The sequence below is a fragment of the Salmo trutta genome, chromosome 21 (genome assembly GCF_901001165.1).
Source record: "Salmo trutta chromosome 21, fSalTru1.1, whole genome shotgun sequence".
In the NCBI taxonomy this organism is placed as follows: Eukaryota; Metazoa; Chordata; class Actinopteri; order Salmoniformes; family Salmonidae; genus Salmo; species Salmo trutta.
The window spans coordinates 40,526,176-40,547,691 of NC_042977.1; the positions used below are offsets into that span (position 1 = coordinate 40,526,176).

Below are 21,516 nucleotides of genomic sequence, written 5' to 3' on the forward strand. Positions count from 1 at the left end.
ATCCACCCAGCAGTAATTTCCATCCACCCAGCAGTAACATCCATCCACCCAGCAGTAACAACCATCCACCCAGCAGTAGCATCCATCCACCGAGCAGTAACATCCATCCACCCAGCAGTAGCAGTAGCATCTATCCACCCAGCAGTAGCATCCATCCACCCAGCAGTAGCATCCATCCACCCAGCAGTAGCATCCATCCACCCAGCAGTAACATCCATCCACCCAGCAGTAACATCCATCCATCCACCCAGCAGTAACATCCATCCATCCACCCAGCAGTAACATCCATCCATCCACCCAGCAGTAGCATCCATCCACCCAGCAGTAGCATCCATCCACCCAGCAGTAATATTCATCTACCCAGCAGTAACATCCATCCATCCACTCAGCAGTAGCATCCATCCACCCAGCAGTAACATCCATCCACCCAGCAATAGCATCCATCCACCCAGCAGTAGCATCCATCCACCCAGCAGTAACATCCATCCATCCACCCAGCAGTAACATCCATCCATCCACCCAGCAGTAACATCCATCCATCCACCCAGCAGTAATATCCATCCATCCACCCAGCAGTAGCATCCATCCACCCAGCAGTAGCATCCATCCACCCAGCAGTAGCATCCATCCACCCAGCAGTAATATCCATCCATCCACCCAGCAGTAGCATCCATCCACCCAGCAGTAGCATCCATCCACCCAGCAGTAGCATCCATCCACCCAGCAGTACTATCCATCCATCCACTCAGCAGTAGCATCCATCCACCCAGCAGTAGCATCCATCCACCCAGCAGTAACATCCATCCACCCAGCAGTAACATCCATCCACCCAGCAGTAGCATCCATCCACCCAGCAGTAGCATCCATCCACCCAGCAGTAGCATCCATCCACCCAGCAGTAACATCCATCCACCCAGCAGTAACATCCATCCACCCAGCAGTAATATCCATCCACCCAGCAGTAATATCCATCCACCCAGCAGTAATATCCATCCACCCAGCAGTAACATCCATCCACCCAGCAGTAATATTCATCCACCCAGCAGTAGCATCCATCCACCCAGCAGTAGCATCCATCCACCCACCCAGCAGTAGCATCCATCCACCCACCCAGCAGTAGCATCCATCCACCCAGCAGTAGCATCTATCCACCGAGCAGTAACATCCATCCATCCACCCAGCAGTAGCATCCATCCACCCAGCAGTAGCATCCATCCACCCAGCAGTAACATCCATCCACCGAGCAGTAACATCCATCCATCCACCCAGCAGTAACATCCATCCATCCACCCAGCAGTAACATCCATCCACCCAGCAGTAACAACCATCCACCGAGCAGTAGCATCCATCCACCCAGCAGTAACATCCATCCATCCACCCAGCAGTAACATCCATCCATCCACCCAGCAGTAGCATCCATCCACCCAGCAGTAGCATCCATCCACCCAGCAGTAGCATCCATCCACCGAACAGTAACATCTATCCACCCAGCAGTAACATCCATCCACCCAGCAGTAACATCCATCCACCCAGCAGTAACATCTATTCACCCAGCAGTAACATCCATCCACCCAGCAGTAACATCCATCCACCGAGCAGTAATATCCATCCACCCAGCAGTAACATCCATCCACCGAGCAGTAACATCCATCCACCCAGCAGTAATATCCATCCACCCAGCAGTAATATCCATCCACCCAGCAGTAACATCCATCCACCCAGCAGTAACATCTATTCACCCAGCAGTAACATCCATCCACCGAGCAGTAACATCCATCCACCCAGCAGTAACATCCATCCACCGAACTGTAACATCCATCCACCCAGCAGTAACATCCATTCACCCAGCAGTAACATCCATCCACCCAGCAGTAACATCCATCCACCGAGCAGTAACATCCATCCACCCAGCAGTAGCATCCATCCACCGAGCAGTAACATCCATCCACCCAGCAGTAACATCCATCCACCCAGCAGTAACATCCATTCACCCAGCAGTAGCATCTATCCACCCAGCAGTAATTTCCATCCACCCAGCAGTAGCATCCATCCACCCAGCAGTAGCAGTAGCATCTATCTACCCAGCAGTAGCATCCATCCACCCAGCAGTAACATCCATCCACCCAGCAGTAACATCCATCCATCCACCCAGCAGTAACATCCATCCATCCACCCAGCAGTAACATCCATCCATCCACCCAGCTGTAGCATCCATCCACCCAGCAGTAGCATCCATCCACCCAGCAGTAATATTCATCTACCCAGCAGTAACATCCATCCATCCACTCAGCAGTAGCATCCATCCACCCAGCAGTAGCATCCATCCACCCAGCAGTAGCATCCATCCACCCAGCAGTAACATCCATCCACCCAGCAGTAGCATCCATCCACCCAGCAGTAACATCCATCCATCCACCCAGCAGTAACATCCATCCATCCACCCAGCAGTAACATCCATCCACCCAGCAGTAGCATCCATCCACCCAGCAGTATCATCCATCCACCCAGCAGTAATATCCATCCATCCACCCAGCAGTAGCATCCATCCACCCAGCAGTAGCATCCATCCACCCAGCAGTAGCATCCATCCACCCAGCAGTAGCATCCATCCACCGAGCAGTAACATCCATCCATCCACCCAGCAGTAACATCCATCCATCTACCCAGCAGTAACATCCATCCACCCAGCAGTAACAACCATCCACCGAGCAGTAGCATCCATCCACCCAGCAGTAACATCCATCCATCCACCCAGCAGTAGCATCCATCCACCCAGCAGTAGCATCCATCCACCCAGCAGTAGCATCTATCCACCCAGCAGTAGCATCCATCCACCCAGCAGTAGCATCCATCCACCCAGCAGTAGCATCCATCCACCCAGCAGTAGCATCCATCCACCCAGCAGTACTATCCATCCATCCACTCAGCAGTAGCATCCATCCACCCAGCAGTAGCATCCATCCACCCAGCAGTAACATCCATCCACCCAGCAGTAGCATCCATCCACCCAGCAGTAGCATCTATCCACCCAGCAGTAACATCCATCCACCCAGCAGTAACATCCATCCACCCAGCAGTAATATCCATCCACCCAGCAGTAATATCCACCCAGCAGTAATATCCATCCACCCAGCAGTAATATCCATCCACCCAGCAGTAACATCCATCCACCCAGCAGTAACATCCATCCACCCAGCAGTAACATCCATCCACCCAGCAGTAACATCCATCCACCCAGCAGTAACATCCATCCACCCAGCAGTAACATTACACAGTCTGGTTAATAATAATCTTAATTGCTGTCTGCCATGGTCAGATGGTCTGAGTTAAAAACAGAGGAATGCAGAGGAGAGGAGGAGGAGAATAGATGATAGGAGGAGAAGGAGGAATAGAACAGACACCCCAAGGAGACAGGAAGGCGTGTGCCATTTTGGGATCCACAGCAGGAATTCTGGAATGGCGTCATTGAGTGACTCAGTAAAACAGATACTTAAAGGCGCAGACGCACACACACACACACACACATTTGTTTTACTCTCCTTGTGGGGACCAAACAATTGATTCCCATTCAAAAACCTATTTTCCCTAACCCCTAACCCTAAACATGACCCTGACCTTAACCTCAAACTCCTAACCAAACCTTAACTCCTAACCCTAAACCTAACCCTAATTCTCATCCTAATTCTAACCCTAAACCTAACCCATAAAATAAAATAGCTTTTTCACTTGTGGGGACTGGGGAATTGTCCTTGTGAGGACTTATGGTCACCACGAGGATAATAAAACCAAACACACACACACACACACACAGTCAGAGGGTGTACGACTACAAGCAGTAGACTTCCCTCACAGGTTGATGCTCCAGTTCACACAATACCATGTGTGTGTGTGCGAAGACAGTAGTTTGTAAACAAAGACTCTGAATGCTTATTGATAGCTATGGCGAGTTTGACCAAATTCCAGCCTGTGTCTGCGTGATGTTTTCAGGGCGCTCTCACAGAACTAAATGTGAACACAATAAAAGTTTCCACTCTGGGTGTGTGACTGGTCTCTATTTGTAGCTGGGAGGTGTAGGGTATCCCATGAGTTATAGCACGGATACTTCATATGACTTCATATCCTGTCTTAATCCTGACCACACTACAACCCTAAAACGACCCAGGACTGACACCACTGGTCTGCCCTGCACCGATGGCGCAATAACAAGCAACACAGTGTTATGAGTGTATGTGGATGACTGTTGGTAGTTATTGATAGACACTTAACATGATGTTCCATCTAATGTCCACTCCCTGATAGGACAACAGAATAGAGCCAGACCAATCACAAGTATCGCTCTTTTTTCCTCTCTTTTAATATGATGATAGCAGATAGCCTGACCAATCACAATGTTCCCTTTCTCTCTCCTCTTTTCTGATAGGTCAACAGCTGAGAGCCTGTCCAGTCACAATGAGGCAGAGCTACAGAGACGATGTGAGGAGAGACAGCAGGAGATCGACCACATGCAGGAGTTGCTGGAGACCAAGATACAACTCCTGCAGGAGGTACACACACGTGCACACCCACACACACAAACTGCTAAAGTTGGTTGTGTTCTTTGTTGAGATGAAATTAGTTGTTCTATTATTAGATCAGCTTTAAACACAGACTGATATCCAGACCTTTAAACACAGACTGATATCCAGACCTTTTCATGTGTTTCCTCCAGGAGGCCGAGCTAGCGCGATGTGAGGCTGGGAGGATGGCCTCCCTGGCTAGGTCGAGCTCCCAGACCCTCTTGGAGGACATGAAGGACAGCCCAGAGGAGGAGGAGAGCACCCAGACCACATCTCACCACCCCTCATCACACACCAACAGAGACAGGTACACACACGGTATATGGTCATTCGAGCCAGATTTGAACCAGTGACCTAAAAGCTGTAATTACACACCTTCACACTCATGGAGGAAAGCCTAGGACTCCTACAAGTCCAAATTTAGCCCACGTATCTATGGTACTGACCTCTCTCTCTCTCCTCTCCTTCTCCTCCTGTAGGGTGGTCGAGGAGCTGACCTGTGCTCTGCGCTGTAAGGAGGCTCTGATCACTGAGCTGAGTGGACAGAAGAGCGTCCTGGCCCTGAAGGTGGGAGAGCTGGAGGGACAGGTAGTGGACCTCTCCTCCTCCCTGCTGCAGAAAGAGAGGGATGCAGAGGTATATATCATCCCTGTTACACGTATGAGGAAAAGTGCATTTGTAGTGTCTGCCTTGGGGTCAATGGTTCAATAATTTATTGTGTTATTGTATTCATGTATTGTATGTATTTGACTGACTGAGTTCCTGTAGTGTGTACAGGCCTGTATTAGCAAGTGAAAAGCTTCATACACAGGGTTTCTGGGACACCTCACCCATCTCTCACCCTAATCTCACCCATTCCTCACTCACTCATTAGACATAGCTCAACCCTTCCTCACCCGTCCTCAACCCTCCTCACCCCTCCTTTAGCTATAGCTAACATGCTTTTCAACACCTCCCCCTCCTCACCCAGTCCTTCTTCATCCATATCTCCCCCGTCCCCAAAGATGGAACCACATGGAAACGCGGAAACACGATGTCAAAATGTGGAAGCACACCTGTTATAGCTACGTAACACACGCAACACACACGTAAACACTCCTGTCAAGAAACGCATAGCAACACACACGTAAACACTCCTGTCAAGAAACGCATAGCAACACACACGTAAACACTCCTGTCAAGAAACACATAGCAACACACACATAAACACTCCTGTCAAGAAACACATAGCAACACACACATAAACACTCCTGTCAAGAAACACATAGCAACACACACATAAACACTCCTGTCAAGAAACACATAGCAACACACACATAAACACTCCTGTCAAGAAACACATAGCAACACACACATAAACACTCCTGTCAAGAAACACATAGCAACACACACATAAACACTACTGTCAAGAAACACATAGCAACACACACGTAAACACTCCTGTCAAGAAACGCATAGCAACACACACGTAAAGACTCCTGTCAAGAAACGCATAGCAACACACACGTAAACACTCCTGTCAAGAAACACATAGCAACACACACATAAACACTCCTGTCAAGAAACACATAGCAACACACACATAAACACTCCTGTCAAGAAACACATAGCAACACACACGTAAACACTCCTGTCAAGAAACACATAGCAACACACGTAAACACTCCTGTCAAGAAACACATAGCAACAAACACGTAAACACTCCTGTCAAGAAACGCATAGCAACACACACGTAAACACTCCTGTCAAGAAACACATAGCAACACACCATATGTGTGTGTTTAAACCCACAGACCACTCTTCTTAGGTTAGTAAAGGTTTCAAAACATATTCACCAGGAAAACATAAAAAATAAAAAAACATCTATATCCTTTCAGTTGTCCAAATCTTATTTTGTTTTGATTGAGGAATTCCATGTGGTCAATTTCCACAACACCTAAGGGGAATGACGAGTGAAGCTCAAAGCCCTGGCTACCACATTGTGAACAGTGCAGAACAAACCTGTGCACCACAACACTGTGTGTGACTGAGTCAAGTGATGGATCTCAATATATTTTATTTAACTAGGCAAGTCAGTTAAGAACAAATTCTGATTTTCAATGACAGCCTAGGAACAGTGGGTTAACTACCTTGTTCAGGGGCAGAACAACAGATGTTTTACATTGTCAGCTTGGGGATTTAATCTTGCAACCTTTCAGTTACTAGTCCAACGCTCTAACCACTAGTCTACCTGCCGCCCCTACACTCTAACCACTAGTCTACCTGCCGCCCCTACACTCTAACCACTAGTCTACCTGCCGCCCCTACACTCTAACCACTAGTCTACCTGCCGCCCCTACACTCTAACCACTAGTCTACCTACCGCCCCTACACTCTAACCACTAGTCTACCTGCCGCCCCTACACTCTAACCACTAGTCTACCTGCCGCCCCTACACTCTAACCACTAGTCTACCTGTGGTGCTGCTTGTTGCAACGTCATTTCGCTAAGTCTACCTTTAACACTTTAATCTGTTTCAGAATCAATCCATTCCATTTGTATTTACTGTAGCCTTCTGTAACCCATGCAACTAGTCGTGTTCAATCTACCAGTTGTGTAGTGTGTTGTGTTAAGTTGTGTTGTTGTGGCAGCAGGCAGGGTGGTAGTGTGATGCTTTTTGTTGGACGACTGTCAACAGAACGCCGTGTACTCTGCTACTCTCTGAATGATCTGATCATCACTACAGCTGTTGTACAGATTTTCTGAGAAGGAGATATTAATTACGCTCTGTTGGACTGATATCACCATTACTCAAACACACGCACACACGCACACACACACACACACACACACACACACACACGTACACACACGTACACACACGTACACACACCCAACGTTCTACGGCCCCTGTTTCTCTCCCCTACAGTTCTACCAGGAGGAGCTGGGCAGAGAGAGACTACGCATTGAGCAGGAGATGCAGGTGAGTGAATCCTGAAGTGAACACAGAAACTCACTTGAAGCTGGGATCCTTAATGGTGAAACTGTCCATTTGTGATATTACAACAACAAAGAAGTTATTGAAAACAACCAACACAGTTTTCCCCCCTCTGACATCATCGCACGCACGATAGATGAGCACAATATGTACTGGAATTTGTTTCACCATGCTGTGCGGCGCTCCTCAGCTCAGCAACAGAAACAATAACAAAGGTGATGGGGCGGCCAGTGGCGCTCTGTCCCCCTACTGCGGATTCCATCTTTGATATTGCATAATCACTATCAGCTTTGAGTTCTGTAGTAAGTTGATTAACGAGTCTGCACTTTGAGGTGCAGACACTACTGTTGAGTCAGTACCCACTTTAACCAGATCCCACTCTAAGGTGTTGGTGGAGCTTGACCCCTACTGAAGTACAAACACAAAGCACCTCTTAAACCAGACAGCCACGTACAGAGTGGTAACATCATGAGCTACAGAATATGTGGTCGGTGGTCACTATCTAAGGAAAAATACATTATCAAATTGTAGTCACATATAAACTACTTTCTAATATAATTAGGGTTTCTTTGTGGTTAATTGAAACACCATTGTATTGAATTCAACATAAACATCATACATTACCCATAGTTACCATATCATATAACATCTTAGTATATAGCAGCTGCTAGAGCTGAGTAATAAACCGTTCCTAGACCAGTCTGTGTTAGTGTCTCTATGCCTGTTAATGCCTGTCATGGGCGTCGTAAGGATTGGACCAAGGCGCAGCGGGTAAAGTGCTCATCTTCTTAATTTATATAAAGAAACACTTAAACAAAATAAACAAACCAGTTCTGTAAGGCAACACAGGCTATACAGGAAAACAACCGACAAAATACAAGTGAAACAAACACAACTAAATATGGCCTCCAATTAGAGACAACGACAACCAGCTGCCTCTAATTGGAGGCCATTGCCAAAAACCCAAAATAGAAATAGAAAACTAGATATAAACATAGAAATAGAGAAAATAGAACCTAAACCCAAAAACACCGAAACACACAAAACAAACACCCCCTGCCACGCCCTGACCAAACTACAATGACAAATAACCCCTTTTACTGGTCAGGACGTGACAATGCCAGTATTGTGTTGGGAGCTGTCGGCCCTGAAGGGAGCGGGCCTGGGTTATTTTAGTCTGTGGTAAACAAATCATGTGATGAATTTATGAATAGTCCGCCCACATTCTCTATTCTCATCAGTCACATTCTTAGAGGGGAGCTTCTCACATTACACAAATAACAGGAAAACAGGTATATACAGTATGCAGGTATATACAGTATGCAGGTATACAGTAAACAGGTATATACAGTAACAGGTATATACAGTAACAGGTATATACAGTATGCAGGCATATGCAGTATGCAGGTACAGTATATACAGTAAACAGATATACACAGTATGCAGGTATCTATAGTATGCAGGTATCTACAGTATGCAGGTATCTACAGTATGCAGGTATACAGTAAACAGGTATAGACAGTATGCATGTATATGTAGTATGAAGGTATCTACAGTATGCAGGTATATACAGTATGCAGTTATACAGTAAACATGTATATACAGTATGCAGGTATATACAGTAAGCAGGTATATACAGTAAACAGGTATCTACAGTATGTAGATATACAGAGTAAACAGGTATATACAGTATGCAGGTATACAAAGTAAGCAGGTATATACAGTAAACAGGTATCTACAGTATGCAGATATACAGAGTAAACAGGTATATACAGTATGCAGGTATATACAGTATGCAGGTATATACAGTAAGCAGGTATATACAGTAAACAGGTATCTACAGTATGCAGATATACAGAGTAAACAGGTATACAGTAAACAGGTATCTACAGTATGCAGGTATACAGTAAACAGGTATATACAGTATGCAGGTATATACAGTATGCAGGTATATACAGTATGCGTGTGTGTTGACTGGAGCGGGGTTAGATAATAGAAATAGATGCGCTGCTGTGTGTCAAATGATATGAAATCAAACTATATTTAAAGTGTCACTATACTTCACATACAGTTGAAAGAAAGCCGCAGTACAGTGTGTGTGTATCCTGTCATTTTGATCAAGAGTGTTTCGCTAATCATCGTCACTTGTTAGTTTTGCTAATCGACAGTCATTATCTCTTCTCAGTCATTACCACATATTAGTCATTATCTATAGGTAGTCGTTACCAGAGCCATGTATTTAGAGAGTTGGGCCAATGAGGTTTCTGCATTATGATGCATTCACATGTCACTACAACATTCTATGGCAGCCACGTTAGAGCGCCATTAACATTACACTGGGAATATTTAAACATTGCTATGTCACTGTCTAGAATTAGAACAATATTCAACATTGCAAGATGTCTCAACTCTCTAGATGCATGGCTCTGGTCATATCCATTATTCTTCCTTTGATCCTGTCTCACTGAGACTCCCAAGGCTCTTGGTTCTTGTCATTTGGTGGCAGCTTTGAATCCTTCACATATTTGTTGTTGTATGAGTTTCTCATGAAGGAGCCAAATCCCCAAGGTGCAAGGCATTTTACCTTGTAAATCAGCTTGGCTCTAGGATGCAAATGTGCCTATCACGGCTGATCTCAGCTCAGATTTCACACAGTGATGTTGTCCCATTGCCCAGGGCCTCTGCCAGCTGTAACTAAGGCTGAATGGATCACTGTTACTCTAATCCATGTCAGTTTCTATAGAAGACTGAGGAGGAGGAGTCTTTGAAGGTGGAAAACGGATGCAGGGCATAGGCAATGGAATGGCGTACATCGAACTTTGGATTTATTTGCCCCATTAATGACAGAAACATAACTAAATATCATTATTTTCTGGCCGTGCAGTTACACCTGATAGTAAGGGTAGAAAGAATGTTCACCTGTCTGTCAACATGTTCAATATCTGTGTACACAACAGAGCACGACTGTATTCAACACAGAAGGCTTGCAAGTGTCTGTATCCATGTATGTCAGTGAGTGTGCATGCAAGGATGTGTGTTGGTGCGCATTTAAGTGGCTCGTGTTTCAGCGAGGTTGTCAATAGGTCACGCTGACCTTCTGGTGCCAACTCTGACACACACAGATATCAAGTTGTGTTGTCTAAGACACCTAGCTTCTAATTGGTTCTCCAGACACCATAGCCAATGAGATCAATCTAAATGGCAGGCCATCCATGAGGGAGAAATGTTATGAAAGAAATGTGCTGTGGGTGGCAGCGGATGCTATTCATGCTACATTTATGCTAATATTTTACATCCTTTTTCTCCCCAATTTCGATCTTGTCTCATCGCTGCAACTCCCCAACGGGCTCGGGGGGTGAAGGTCGAGTCATGCGTCCTCCGAAACATGACCCGCCAAACCGCACTTCTTAACACTCGCCCACTTAACCCGGAAGCCAGCCGCACCAATGTGTCGGAGGAGGAAACACCTGTCGACAGAGGTCAGCCTGCAGGCTCCCGGCCCGCCACAAGGAGTAAAAGTTATATATTTTTTAATAAAATGTCTATGTGTGGTGATTTGTTATTTCTATCTCTCGCTTGCTTGATTGCAGTCTATGCTTAAAGAGGAGTTTGAAGGCACTATCTGATTTAGCAGTGGACTCTGCTGGAGAGTACTGAAACAGTCCTCATTTTAAACCCCAAATCCTCAACAAATTTAATCAAGGACCCCCAACTACCCGCAGACTGTCATTTTAAACCCCAAATCCTCAACAAACTTAATCAAGGACCCCCAACTAACCCCAGACTGTAATTATAAGCCACCCATAATCAGGCATTAGTGAGGAGCTGACCTAGGACATACAAGGTCAGCTCTGCCCTCAGAGAAAATGGCTGCCATACACCATCATATGGTAAGGTAATGAAGCCTACATGGGTTTGAAAATGAAGCATAGTAAATATTAGCACAATCACATACAGGTTTTTGTTACGAATCATGTATTATTACCCTTGACTTTAAATAAACCAAGACGTCAATTTGGTTTAACCAGTCCCTTTTGGGTTAACCAATCCCTTTTAATTTTTTATTTTACTAGGCAAGTCATTTAAGAACAAATTCTTATTTATAATGACAGCCTAGGAACAGTGGGTTAACTGCCTTGTTCAGGGGCAGAGCAGCAGATTTTTACCTTGTCAACTCGGGGATTCAATCTAGCAACCTTTCGGTTACTGGTCCAACGCTCTAACCACTAGGGTACCTGCCGCACAAATAACCCATCCCTTTTGGTAACCTATCCCTTCTGGTTTAACCCATCCCTTTTGGTTTAATCCATCCCTTTGGTTTAACCCATCCATTTTGGTTTAACCAAGCTTTTTTGGTTTAACCAATCCCTTCTGGGGTAACCCATCCCTTTTTGTTAAAATCAGTTGTTCCCAAACTTTTTATAGTCCTGTACCCCTTCAATCAGTCAACCTCCAGCTGCGTACCCCCTCTAGCACCAGGGTCAGCACACTCTCAAATGTTGTTTCTTGCCATCATTGTAAGCATGCCACACACACACACTATACAATACATTTATTAAACATAAGAATGAGTGTGAGTTTTTGTCACAACCCGGCTCATGGGAAGTGACAAAGAGCTCTTATAGGACCAGGGCACAAATAATGTGGTTTCAAAGGGCATCAGTGTCTTAACGCGATTTGCCAAGGCAAGAAATCTATGAGCGCAGCCCTATCCAGAAATCTGGCTGTGGCTTCTGATTAAGTTAAAATTTCACAGAACTGCTTGTTGCAATTTTGATGAGTCTCTCTTGTTCAGATATCGGTAAGTGGACTGGAGGCAGGGCATGAAAGGGATAACGAGCCAGTTGTTTGTGTCGTCCGTTTCGGGAAAGTACCTGCGTAATTGCGCACCCAGCTCACTCAGGTGCTTCGCTATATCACATTTGACATTGTCCGTAAGCTTGAGTTCATTTGCACACAAAAAATCATACAATGATGGAAAGACCTGTGTGTTGTCCTTGTTAATGCAGACAGAAAAGAGCTCCAACTTCTTAATCATAGCCTCAGTTTTGTCCCGCACATTGAATATAGTTGCGGGGAGTCCCTGTAATCTTAGATTCAGATCATTCAGGCGAGAAAAAACATCACCCAGATAGGCCAGTCGTGTGAGAAACTCGTCATCATGCAAGCGGTCAGACAAGTGAAAATTATGTTCATTAAAGAAAACTTTAAGCTTTTCTCTCAATTAAAAAAAAACATGTAAATACTTTGCCCCTTGATAACCAGCGCACTTCTGTATGTTGTAAAAGCGTTACATCGTCGCTGCCCATATCACTGCATAATGCAGAAAATACACGAGAGTTCAGGGGCCTTGCTTTAACAAAGTTAACAATTTTCACTGTAGTGTCCAAAACATCTTTCAAGCTGTCAGGCATTCCCTTGGCAGCAAGAGCCTCTCGGTGGATGCTGCAGTGGACCCAAGTGGTGTCGGGGGCAACTGCTTGCATGCGCGTTACCACTCCACTATGTCTCCCTGTCATGGCTTTTGAGCCATCAGTACAGATACCAACACATCTCGACCACCAAAGTCCATTTGATGTCATAAAGCTGTCCAGTACTTTAAAAATATCCTCTCATGTTGTCCTGGTTTCCAGTGGTTTGCAGAAGAGGATGTCTTCCTTAATTGACCCCCCATAAACGTAACGGACATATACCAGGAGCTGTGCCAGACCCGCCACGTCTGTTTACTCATCCAGCTGTAACACATATAATTCACTGGCTTGTATGCGAAGCAGTAATTGTCGAAACATCTCCTGCCATGTCACTGATGCGTTGTGAAACAGTTGTTTGATGAAGACATTGTCTGTATAGTTTATTTGGCTTTTTCTCCCAGCATTGACCCAGCCATATCCGCGGCAGCAGGAAGAATTAAGTCCTCCACAATAGTATGGGGCTTGCCTGTCCTAGCCACTCGATAGCTCACAATATAAGACGCTTCTAGCCCCTTCTTATTAATGGTATCTGTTGCTTTTATACATGTCTTACTACTCGAAAGACGTTTTTATTCTCACCCAAAAAACTCCCCTGGCTTATGTTTCAAATTGTCATGTTTCATTTCGAAATGTCTGCGCAAGAGTGAAGGTTTCCCGCGAGAGAGTAACGGTTAACGTGACTGGATGTTCATTATTTGACTAGGCTACCTGTATTTGACATGTTGTTATTTCGCTGAACACTAGATGGTCACATTTTATTTTTGGCAGTGAAACGAGGCTACTCAGGTGAGAAAAAAACCTCACCTAAATGTATAGCCCCGTTGGAAAATATAAATGTACTGTTTGAATATGTGAAGAAATGATTTATCTTTTTTCTAAATATTATTATTATTTAGTTTTTGTTAAATGTGAATCACATTTTTATTTGTCGTACCCCCGACGGCATTGCGCGTAACCCAGTTTGGGAATACCTGGTTTAAACCATCCCTTTTGGTTTAAACCATCCATTTTGGTAACCTATCCATTTTGTTTAACCCATCCCTTTTCCAAGAGAGACTTGGACCTAGTGGCCATTTGTAACATTCTGTTCTGAGGCAGCATGCTATTTTGAGAATCGAAGCTGATATGTGCAGTCACAGTGTGAGTGCATGACTGTCTGTGTGCACACCCTCAGGGATACACAGTCACTGGTCACTGTGGAAACCTATGAGCCTAAAGCATTCTGGATAATGTGGTTTTGTACAGCTCATTTATTCACACAGCCAAACCATATTTTAAATGTTGTAGCCAAATGTGATGTTTCAATGTCATTGGGTTGCCCTTGTCAGTAAGTTAATTTATTGTCAGTAAGTTAATTTATATGCGGCAGCGTCTCTCATGTTCCCTCATGTTTCTAGCAAAACCGGTTTACCTTCATATTTCAACATATCAGTCTACACCCCTCCATTCACAGCACAGGCTACAATAGCAGTCCCACATCCACCAGTGCCGGTGGATACTGCACCACTAGTGCCTTCTCTTTGTTCTGTTCTTGTAGCATATGTAGTCGTAGTAACCGGTTTTATGGCCCTCTTGTCCTATTGTGTCACTGTGTTTCCCTCTCTGCTTTAAATCACTCTTCCTGATGACTAACTGTAATGGATAGCCTTGTGTTGTAATCTATTTCTCACAGACAGGCGCCTGGTTGAAGGTGTTGGAGCCTGGGCCTCCTGTGATATACAGTTCTAGAATACAATACAATATAATAGAATACAATGCAATACAATAATTATTCTTGACCACATGACTATATGCTATAACTAGAGTCCAGAGTTCTCCCTGGTCAGGACATGTGGTCAGACAGGAACGACTCCTGGCCCTAAGTGTATAGAGTAGAATAGAAGCACATTGTTGTTACACTCAACAGCAAGCAGCACTATGAGAGCCGTGGCCAGCCCATCTGTTGAGATCTGTTGAGTTCTAGAGACACTACCGTTACAGTGTATCTTCACTCATACAATCATGTCATACATGCCAGATCTGGACTCTATAAATGGAAAGCTTTATGTTTGTTTCTTCCCATAACTATTAATAATGTACGAGATATAAAATATAAATGTAAACATCGGATCCATCCACCTTCGCTATTATGGAAGCATTTGCCTGATAATATATAATAATATATGCCATTTAACAGACGCTTTTATCCAAAGCGACTTACATTTCATGCATGCATACATTTTACATATGGGTGGCCCCGGGAATCGAACCCACAACCGTGGCAGTGCAGCCATGCTCTACCAACTGAAATGGGTTGACAATAGGAAAATCTATGTAAAATGTATCCCCTCTGCTTTGCAATGCATTAATGGCATTTACTTGTAAGCGTATTTATGAGATCTTATTTGCATATAGAAGAGGCTCAATATGAGGAAGGAAAGGTTATGCAGCCTGCTTGGCCTGTTCTGTGGAAATTAGTTCAAGTCAACCCTCGGGCTGTGTGTGAGTGTGTGTGTGTGTGTGTGTGTGCATGTGTGCGTGTGTGCATGCATGTGTATGTGTGTATTATCTAAACATGCTACCCAATAAAGTAAATGTTTTTTTGCTTTGTTAAATATACAATCAATTCCACATTGAAATTGATATCAAATGATGTATTTACGAAATGAAATTCTGACTGAGTATGTGGTTCTGTTTGAGTAATTGGCATTGACCCCATAAAAGCACAAAAATAGCCTGGTGGTAATGAACAAAGCAGAGAAAGGGATGTTATTATTGGTTTTCATTTAGATTATTTCTACTGGCTTACAAGAGTTTATGCAAAACACTGTGAATATAAAGTCATTTACATTTCAGAGCGTCACTAATGTCACCATGTTACTACACGGTAATATGCATTTCACCTGTTCGCTGAAGCGAATATAAAGCTTAGTGTAGAGTGGACCAGAATAACTGAGGGCATCCTGGGGAGCACTAGAGATCGTCAAGGTGTTTTATTCAACATCTTTAACAAAATTCACCGAAATGTAGCTCCTTATATGAAAGTAAAACGTATATTATCATGTCAGATAGGGACACTTTTTAACCTCTTGATATAGACGATTAGATATCTTGCACCCCTATTGCATGAAATGGTGCGCTCCGTGCCTGCAGCCAGGTCTAACCAGTGCTACAAAGCTGCAACATCATTGTGTGCCCAAAGGATCGCTGGGCTGAAGTGAGCTATCTCCACTGTTGACATTGTAAATCATGAATGAATGTCAAAGGATTGCGGAGGACCTGATTGCCGCTACCGAATGAATTGTTTTGGTGTGTCAATTATCCGCGGTGACGATCTTTGGTTAAAGCGATACCGCGGTAGCCTAACGTACCGGTGATAATCTACCTGACAGTGCGAGCCTCCCAATGACAGCTAACCAAGTAATGCAGCGGAACGTGCGCGTGTTTCTCTTGTTTTGGTAAACGCGAGATGAAGTCACCTGGAGCGAAAAGTCTGGTGGTTTGTGTATTTATGGAATATGCAAGGCGCGTGACACCAGAATGACTTTATTTTTCCCTTTCGGACTTTAACCCATCGCTTCAGAATATCCATTACGGAATGCAACAGAATCGGTGACCAAGGACACTGGAATACTTGCTGGCTGCCATCTGCTCAAGCAATATGCAATTACAAATCACCTAAGGTCTTCATAGTCCTACTGAAGCAACAACGCTGGTCGGGTTATGAAATAAAAATAGTCTTTATGTCAAGAGTATTGGATTTTGTGAGCATCTCTTTTACTTGCTGCTGTGTGCGTTTCCCTGCAGGCTACCAGTGCCAATATTAGTATTTCCTTAATGACTGCCTATCTGTTGTTTTTATGAAGTTTTAGTGGTATATATGTATCTTCTGAAGAGAGAGAAAAAGAGGACTGTTACATGCAATATATTCCCATCTTCAATGATTTTATACACAGAGTTTTAAAGTTAATCTTCTGATGGATGAGCGTTAGTCATATTGGAGCTAATAGCATCATCTCATTCACCTCCATCAATCAAATGTTATTTATTATTTATAGGACACTTGACAGTAAACAGCCAGAACCTTTGTTTTTATCATTAAAAACAAAGGTTATTTCACCATTAGACTAAAGTCTTCAAGCTAAGGTGATTGGCCTCCGTCTGAGTGTGTGAGGGGAATGCTGGACATCAGAATGAAGGAGGCGTGTCGTATCTGCGCGCGTGAGCTCTGCGGTAACCAACGCCGGTGGATCTTCCACCCCGCCTCCAAACTCAACCTCCAAGTGCTTCTGTCCCACGCCCTGGGGCGAGAGCTGACCCGGGACGGGCGCGGCGAATTCGCCTGCTCTAAGTGTGCCTTCATACTGGAGCGTATGTATAGGTTTGATACGGTCGTTGCCCGTGTGGAGGCTCTGTCCATCGAACGGCTGCAGAGGCTGCTCCAGGAGAAACATCGGCTACGGGGTCTCATCGAAGGCCTCTACCGGAAGACCAACGGGGAGGAGGGGGGCGGTGGTGGAAGGGTCATTACCGGGCCTGGGGGTACGGGAGGAGGGGTACAGGGGGAAGGTATGGTGGACATGTCTGGTCTGACCCATGCTAAGTACTGTGCTCTGCTCCAGGAGGACTTGGTGTACTCTCTGTATGAGTCCTGGGCTGAAGAGGGGTTAGAGTTCGAGGGTCACCACCATCATCATCATGGGCATCGCCCTCAATGCCCAGGGTCAGAGGTGACGGCTGTGGGGTCACAGCGCTGTGGGACAGTCACGCCTTTGCGCAGGAAGTGCCAAGGGTGCACAGCGTGGCGAGTCGTGGACTCGGACTACGAGGCTGTGTGTAAAGTACCAAGGAAGTTGGCACGGAGTATTTCCTGTGGCCCATCAACAAGGTATTCGGCCAGTGTGATTGGAGTAGAAAGAGGTAGAGGAGGGGAGGAAGAGCCAGATGGGACCCACTCCTCGCTCACACTGGTCCCTGGGTCCAAGCTTCAGTCCCGGGCTTCAGACAGTGACCGGGCCCTGGCAGGTCGAGCCAGCTCCAGCCCCTCCATAGACTCCCTGGACATAGCTGGAGAATCTACCCGGCTGTCTGCTATCCAAGACGGGGCCGAGGGGCTAGGGTACCCCCGGGACCCCCTGGATGACCGGTCCTCTGACTCCCTGTCTGAGGAGCACGACCTGGTGACCCCGCTGAGATCCGCATCCCACCTCTCCCTGGCCCTCTGCCTGGTCCAGCACTGTGTGTACCGGCCCGTCCAGAGCCCTAAGGGAAGCAGATTGCCTGTGCTGCTCAGACAGAGCCCCAGCGATGGAGGCTCCAGACTTAGCTTCTATGAGCCAGCCTTGGGGTTGCTGCATCGAGGTCCGAATGGAGAGGGGGAGATCCATGGCCATGTACCCGACGTGGAGGCCCCTCTGATCAGGCTGAACAGTGAGATGGATGGGGGTCTGGACCTGGCTGAGATGGAGGAGCTGTGGGAGGATCTGTATCATGAGTGTCCTCCCCCACGCCCCCACCAGGTATACCACAGCAGCTCTCCAGCAGCTCTCCAGCCAGCTCTGGACATCGGCTCACTAATCTCATTTTATGTCTTTGCTCAAACTTGCCAGTTACTAAAATCAGAAGGAGTGTTTTTCTTTCAATAGGATAACTTACTTAACTACAAATCGTATTTGTGGCATATTTAATCATCTGTTAGATGTAGAGAATATTCCAAGAGGTTACTTGGTTGTCTGTGAATCCAGCACAGAGTGCAGTGCTTCCAACCGTGAGAATATTCCCGTTCTCTCCATGCTCCTAGCTAATTAGCTGGGTAATCCAGCTGTCCATCTCCATCACCGAAACCTCTCCTTCCCCCTCTCCAGAGAAGATGCACATTAGAGGATGTGCACTCTGTAGCACTTAAATCTGTGTGTGTGTGTGTGTGTGTGTGTGTGTGTGTGTGTGTGTGTGTGTGCGTGTGTGTGTGTGTTTTTAAAGCAGTGTGGGATTTTCACATAGAGCTCTCAGGCCAGTCAACCATACTAATGAATGTGTGTTGTTGTCAGACAGTAGGCCTACCACAGAGGCACATTAACAAACCTGGTATGATACTGGGGGGTGGCAGGTGCCCTAGCTAGTTGGGCTATTAACTGAAAGGTGGCTGGTTCGAATCCCAGAGCCGACTAGGTAACAAAAATCTGTTGATGAACAAAACACAACCTTAAATGCTCTGGAAGTCTGCTAAAAATGTACTGTCATCTTCACAGTAGCTTCGGTCATTTTGGCCTGAGCGTGCTTTTCAACAAGCTCACACATAGTAAGACAAAACACTGTCAAATAGTACGCCAAATTAGTGGATAATAAGACAAGTGTTTATTCAGTAGTTCAAAACTAGGACTTGAAACCGTATCGGATATCACATGTTTAAGTAGAACATGAGGTTCTGTTTATCTATCAGAGGAGGCTGGTGGGAGGAGCTATAGGAGGATGGGCTCATTGTCATGGCTGGAATGGAATCAATGGAATGGAATTAAACATATGGAAACTCAGTTCCATTAATACTATTCCAGCCATTAAAATGAGCCCATCCTCCTACAGTGAGGGAAAAAAGTATTTGATCCCCTGCTGATTTTGTACGTTTGCCCACTGACAAAGAAATGATCAGTCTATAATTGTAATGGTAGGTTTATTTGAACAGTGAGAGACAGAATAACAACAAAAGAATCCAGAAAAGCGCATGTAAAAAATGTTATAAAATGATTTGCATTTTAATGAGGGAAATAAGTATTTGACCCCTCTGCAAAACATGACTTAGTACTTGGTAGCAAAACCCTTGTTGGCAATCACAGAGGTCATATGTTTCTTGTAGTTGGCCACCAGGTTTGCACACATCTCAGGAGGGATTTTGTCCCACTCCTCTTTGCAGATCTTCTCCAAGTCATTAAGGTTTCGAGGCTGACGTTTGGCAACTCGAACCTTCAGCTCCCTCCACAGATTTTCTATGGTATTAAGGTCTGGAGACTGGCTAGGCCACTCCAGGACCTTAATGTGCTTCTTCTTGAGCCACTCCTTTGTTGCCTTGGCCGTGTGTTTTGGGTCATTGTCATGCTGGAATACCCATCCACGACCCATTTTCAATGCCCTGGCTGAGGGAAGGAGGTTCTCACCCAAGATTTGACGGTACATGGCCCCGTCCATCGTCACTTTGATGCGGTGAAGTTGTCCTGTCCCCTTAGCAGAAAAACACCCCCAAAGCATAATGTTTCCACCTCCATGTTTGACGGTGGGGATGGTGTTCTTGGGGTCATAGGCAGCATTCCTCCTCCTCCAAACACGGCGAGTTGATTTTGGTCTCATCTGACCACAACACTTTCACCCAGTTGTCCTCTGAATCATTCAGATGTTCATTGGCAAACTTCAGACGGGCATGTATATGTGCTTTCTTGAGCAGGGGGACCTTGCGGGCGCTGCAGGATTTCAGTCCTTCACGGCGTAGTGTGTTACCAATTGTTTTCTTGGTGACTATGGTCCCAGCTGCCTTGAGATCATTCACAGGATCCTCCCGTGTAGTTCTGGGCTGATTCCTCACTGTTCTCATGATCATTGCAACTCCACGAGGTGAGATCTTGCATGGAGCCCCAGGCCGAGGGAGATTGACAGTTCTTTTGTGTTTCTTCCATTTGCGAATAATCGCACCAACTGTTGTCACCTTCTCACCAAGCTGCTTGGCGATGGTCTTGTAGCCCATTCCAGCCTTGTGTAGGTCTACAATCTTGTCCCTGACATCCTTGGAGAGCTCTTTGGTCTTGGCCATGGTGGAGAGTTTGGAATCTGATTGATTGATTGCTTCTGTGGACAGGTGTCTTTTATACAGGCAACAAGCTGAGATTAGGAGTACTCCCTTTAAGAGTGTGCTCCTTATCTCAGCTCATTACCTGTATAAAATACACCTGGGAGCCAGAAATCTTTCTGATTGAGAGGGGGTCAAATACTTATTTCCCTCATTAAAATGCAAATCAATTTATAACATTTTTGACATGTGTTTTTCTGGATTTTTTTGTTGTTATTCTGTCTCTCACTGTTCAAATAAACCGACCATTAAAATTATAGACCGATCATTTCTTTGCCAGTGGGTAAACGTACAAAATCAGCAGCGGATCAAATACTTTTTTCTCTCACTGTATAGCTCATGACACCAGTCCCCACTGGTATCCATATCCTCATTAAATGACTTGCATATCCAGTATATCAGGTATTTGCCTTGGGGCTGCTACAGGAATCTGCTGACAGACAAGAACTGTGTTGATAATCCAGTTTCTCTCCATTATCAAGCAGTTTCATCCCCTCACAGACTTTTAAAGCTGCAGCCCTGTATTCAATATATTACAGCAAAAGACAAAGGCAAACTGGTATCTTATGTTCAAAAATATATTAACATTTAAGAACAGACCTTTCTTTGTTAATGAAAGTCAGCACTACATTTGAGCATTAAAACATTGTGCTTTGGTTCAACAGCTCTGTGTGATTTGGAAAGCATGTGTAAGCATCTGTA

At 45.2% G+C, this 21,516-nt stretch overlaps 1 protein-coding gene across 8 annotated transcripts in view; it reads left to right on the forward strand.

Moving 5' to 3' along the window:
- Nucleotides 1–21,516, forward strand: part of LOC115157436 (myomegalin) — a 117,044-nt gene that overhangs the window by 37,672 nt on the left and 57,856 nt on the right. For 5 of the 8 annotated variants that reach the window (XM_029705677.1, XM_029705682.1, XM_029705680.1 and 2 more), the window contains exon 1: nucleotides 16,162–18,502. In XM_029705677.1, coding sequence (XP_029561537.1) covers nucleotides 17,162–18,502 — 1,341 coding nt within the window. In that variant the 5' untranslated portion in view covers nucleotides 16,162–17,161. Of the gene's footprint in view, nucleotides 1–4,420; nucleotides 4,545–4,708; nucleotides 4,864–5,035; nucleotides 5,193–7,464; nucleotides 7,519–16,160; nucleotides 18,503–21,516 lie in introns of those variants that run through there. The other 3 variants (XM_029705684.1, XM_029705685.1, XM_029705683.1) reach the window with 2 other exon arrangements.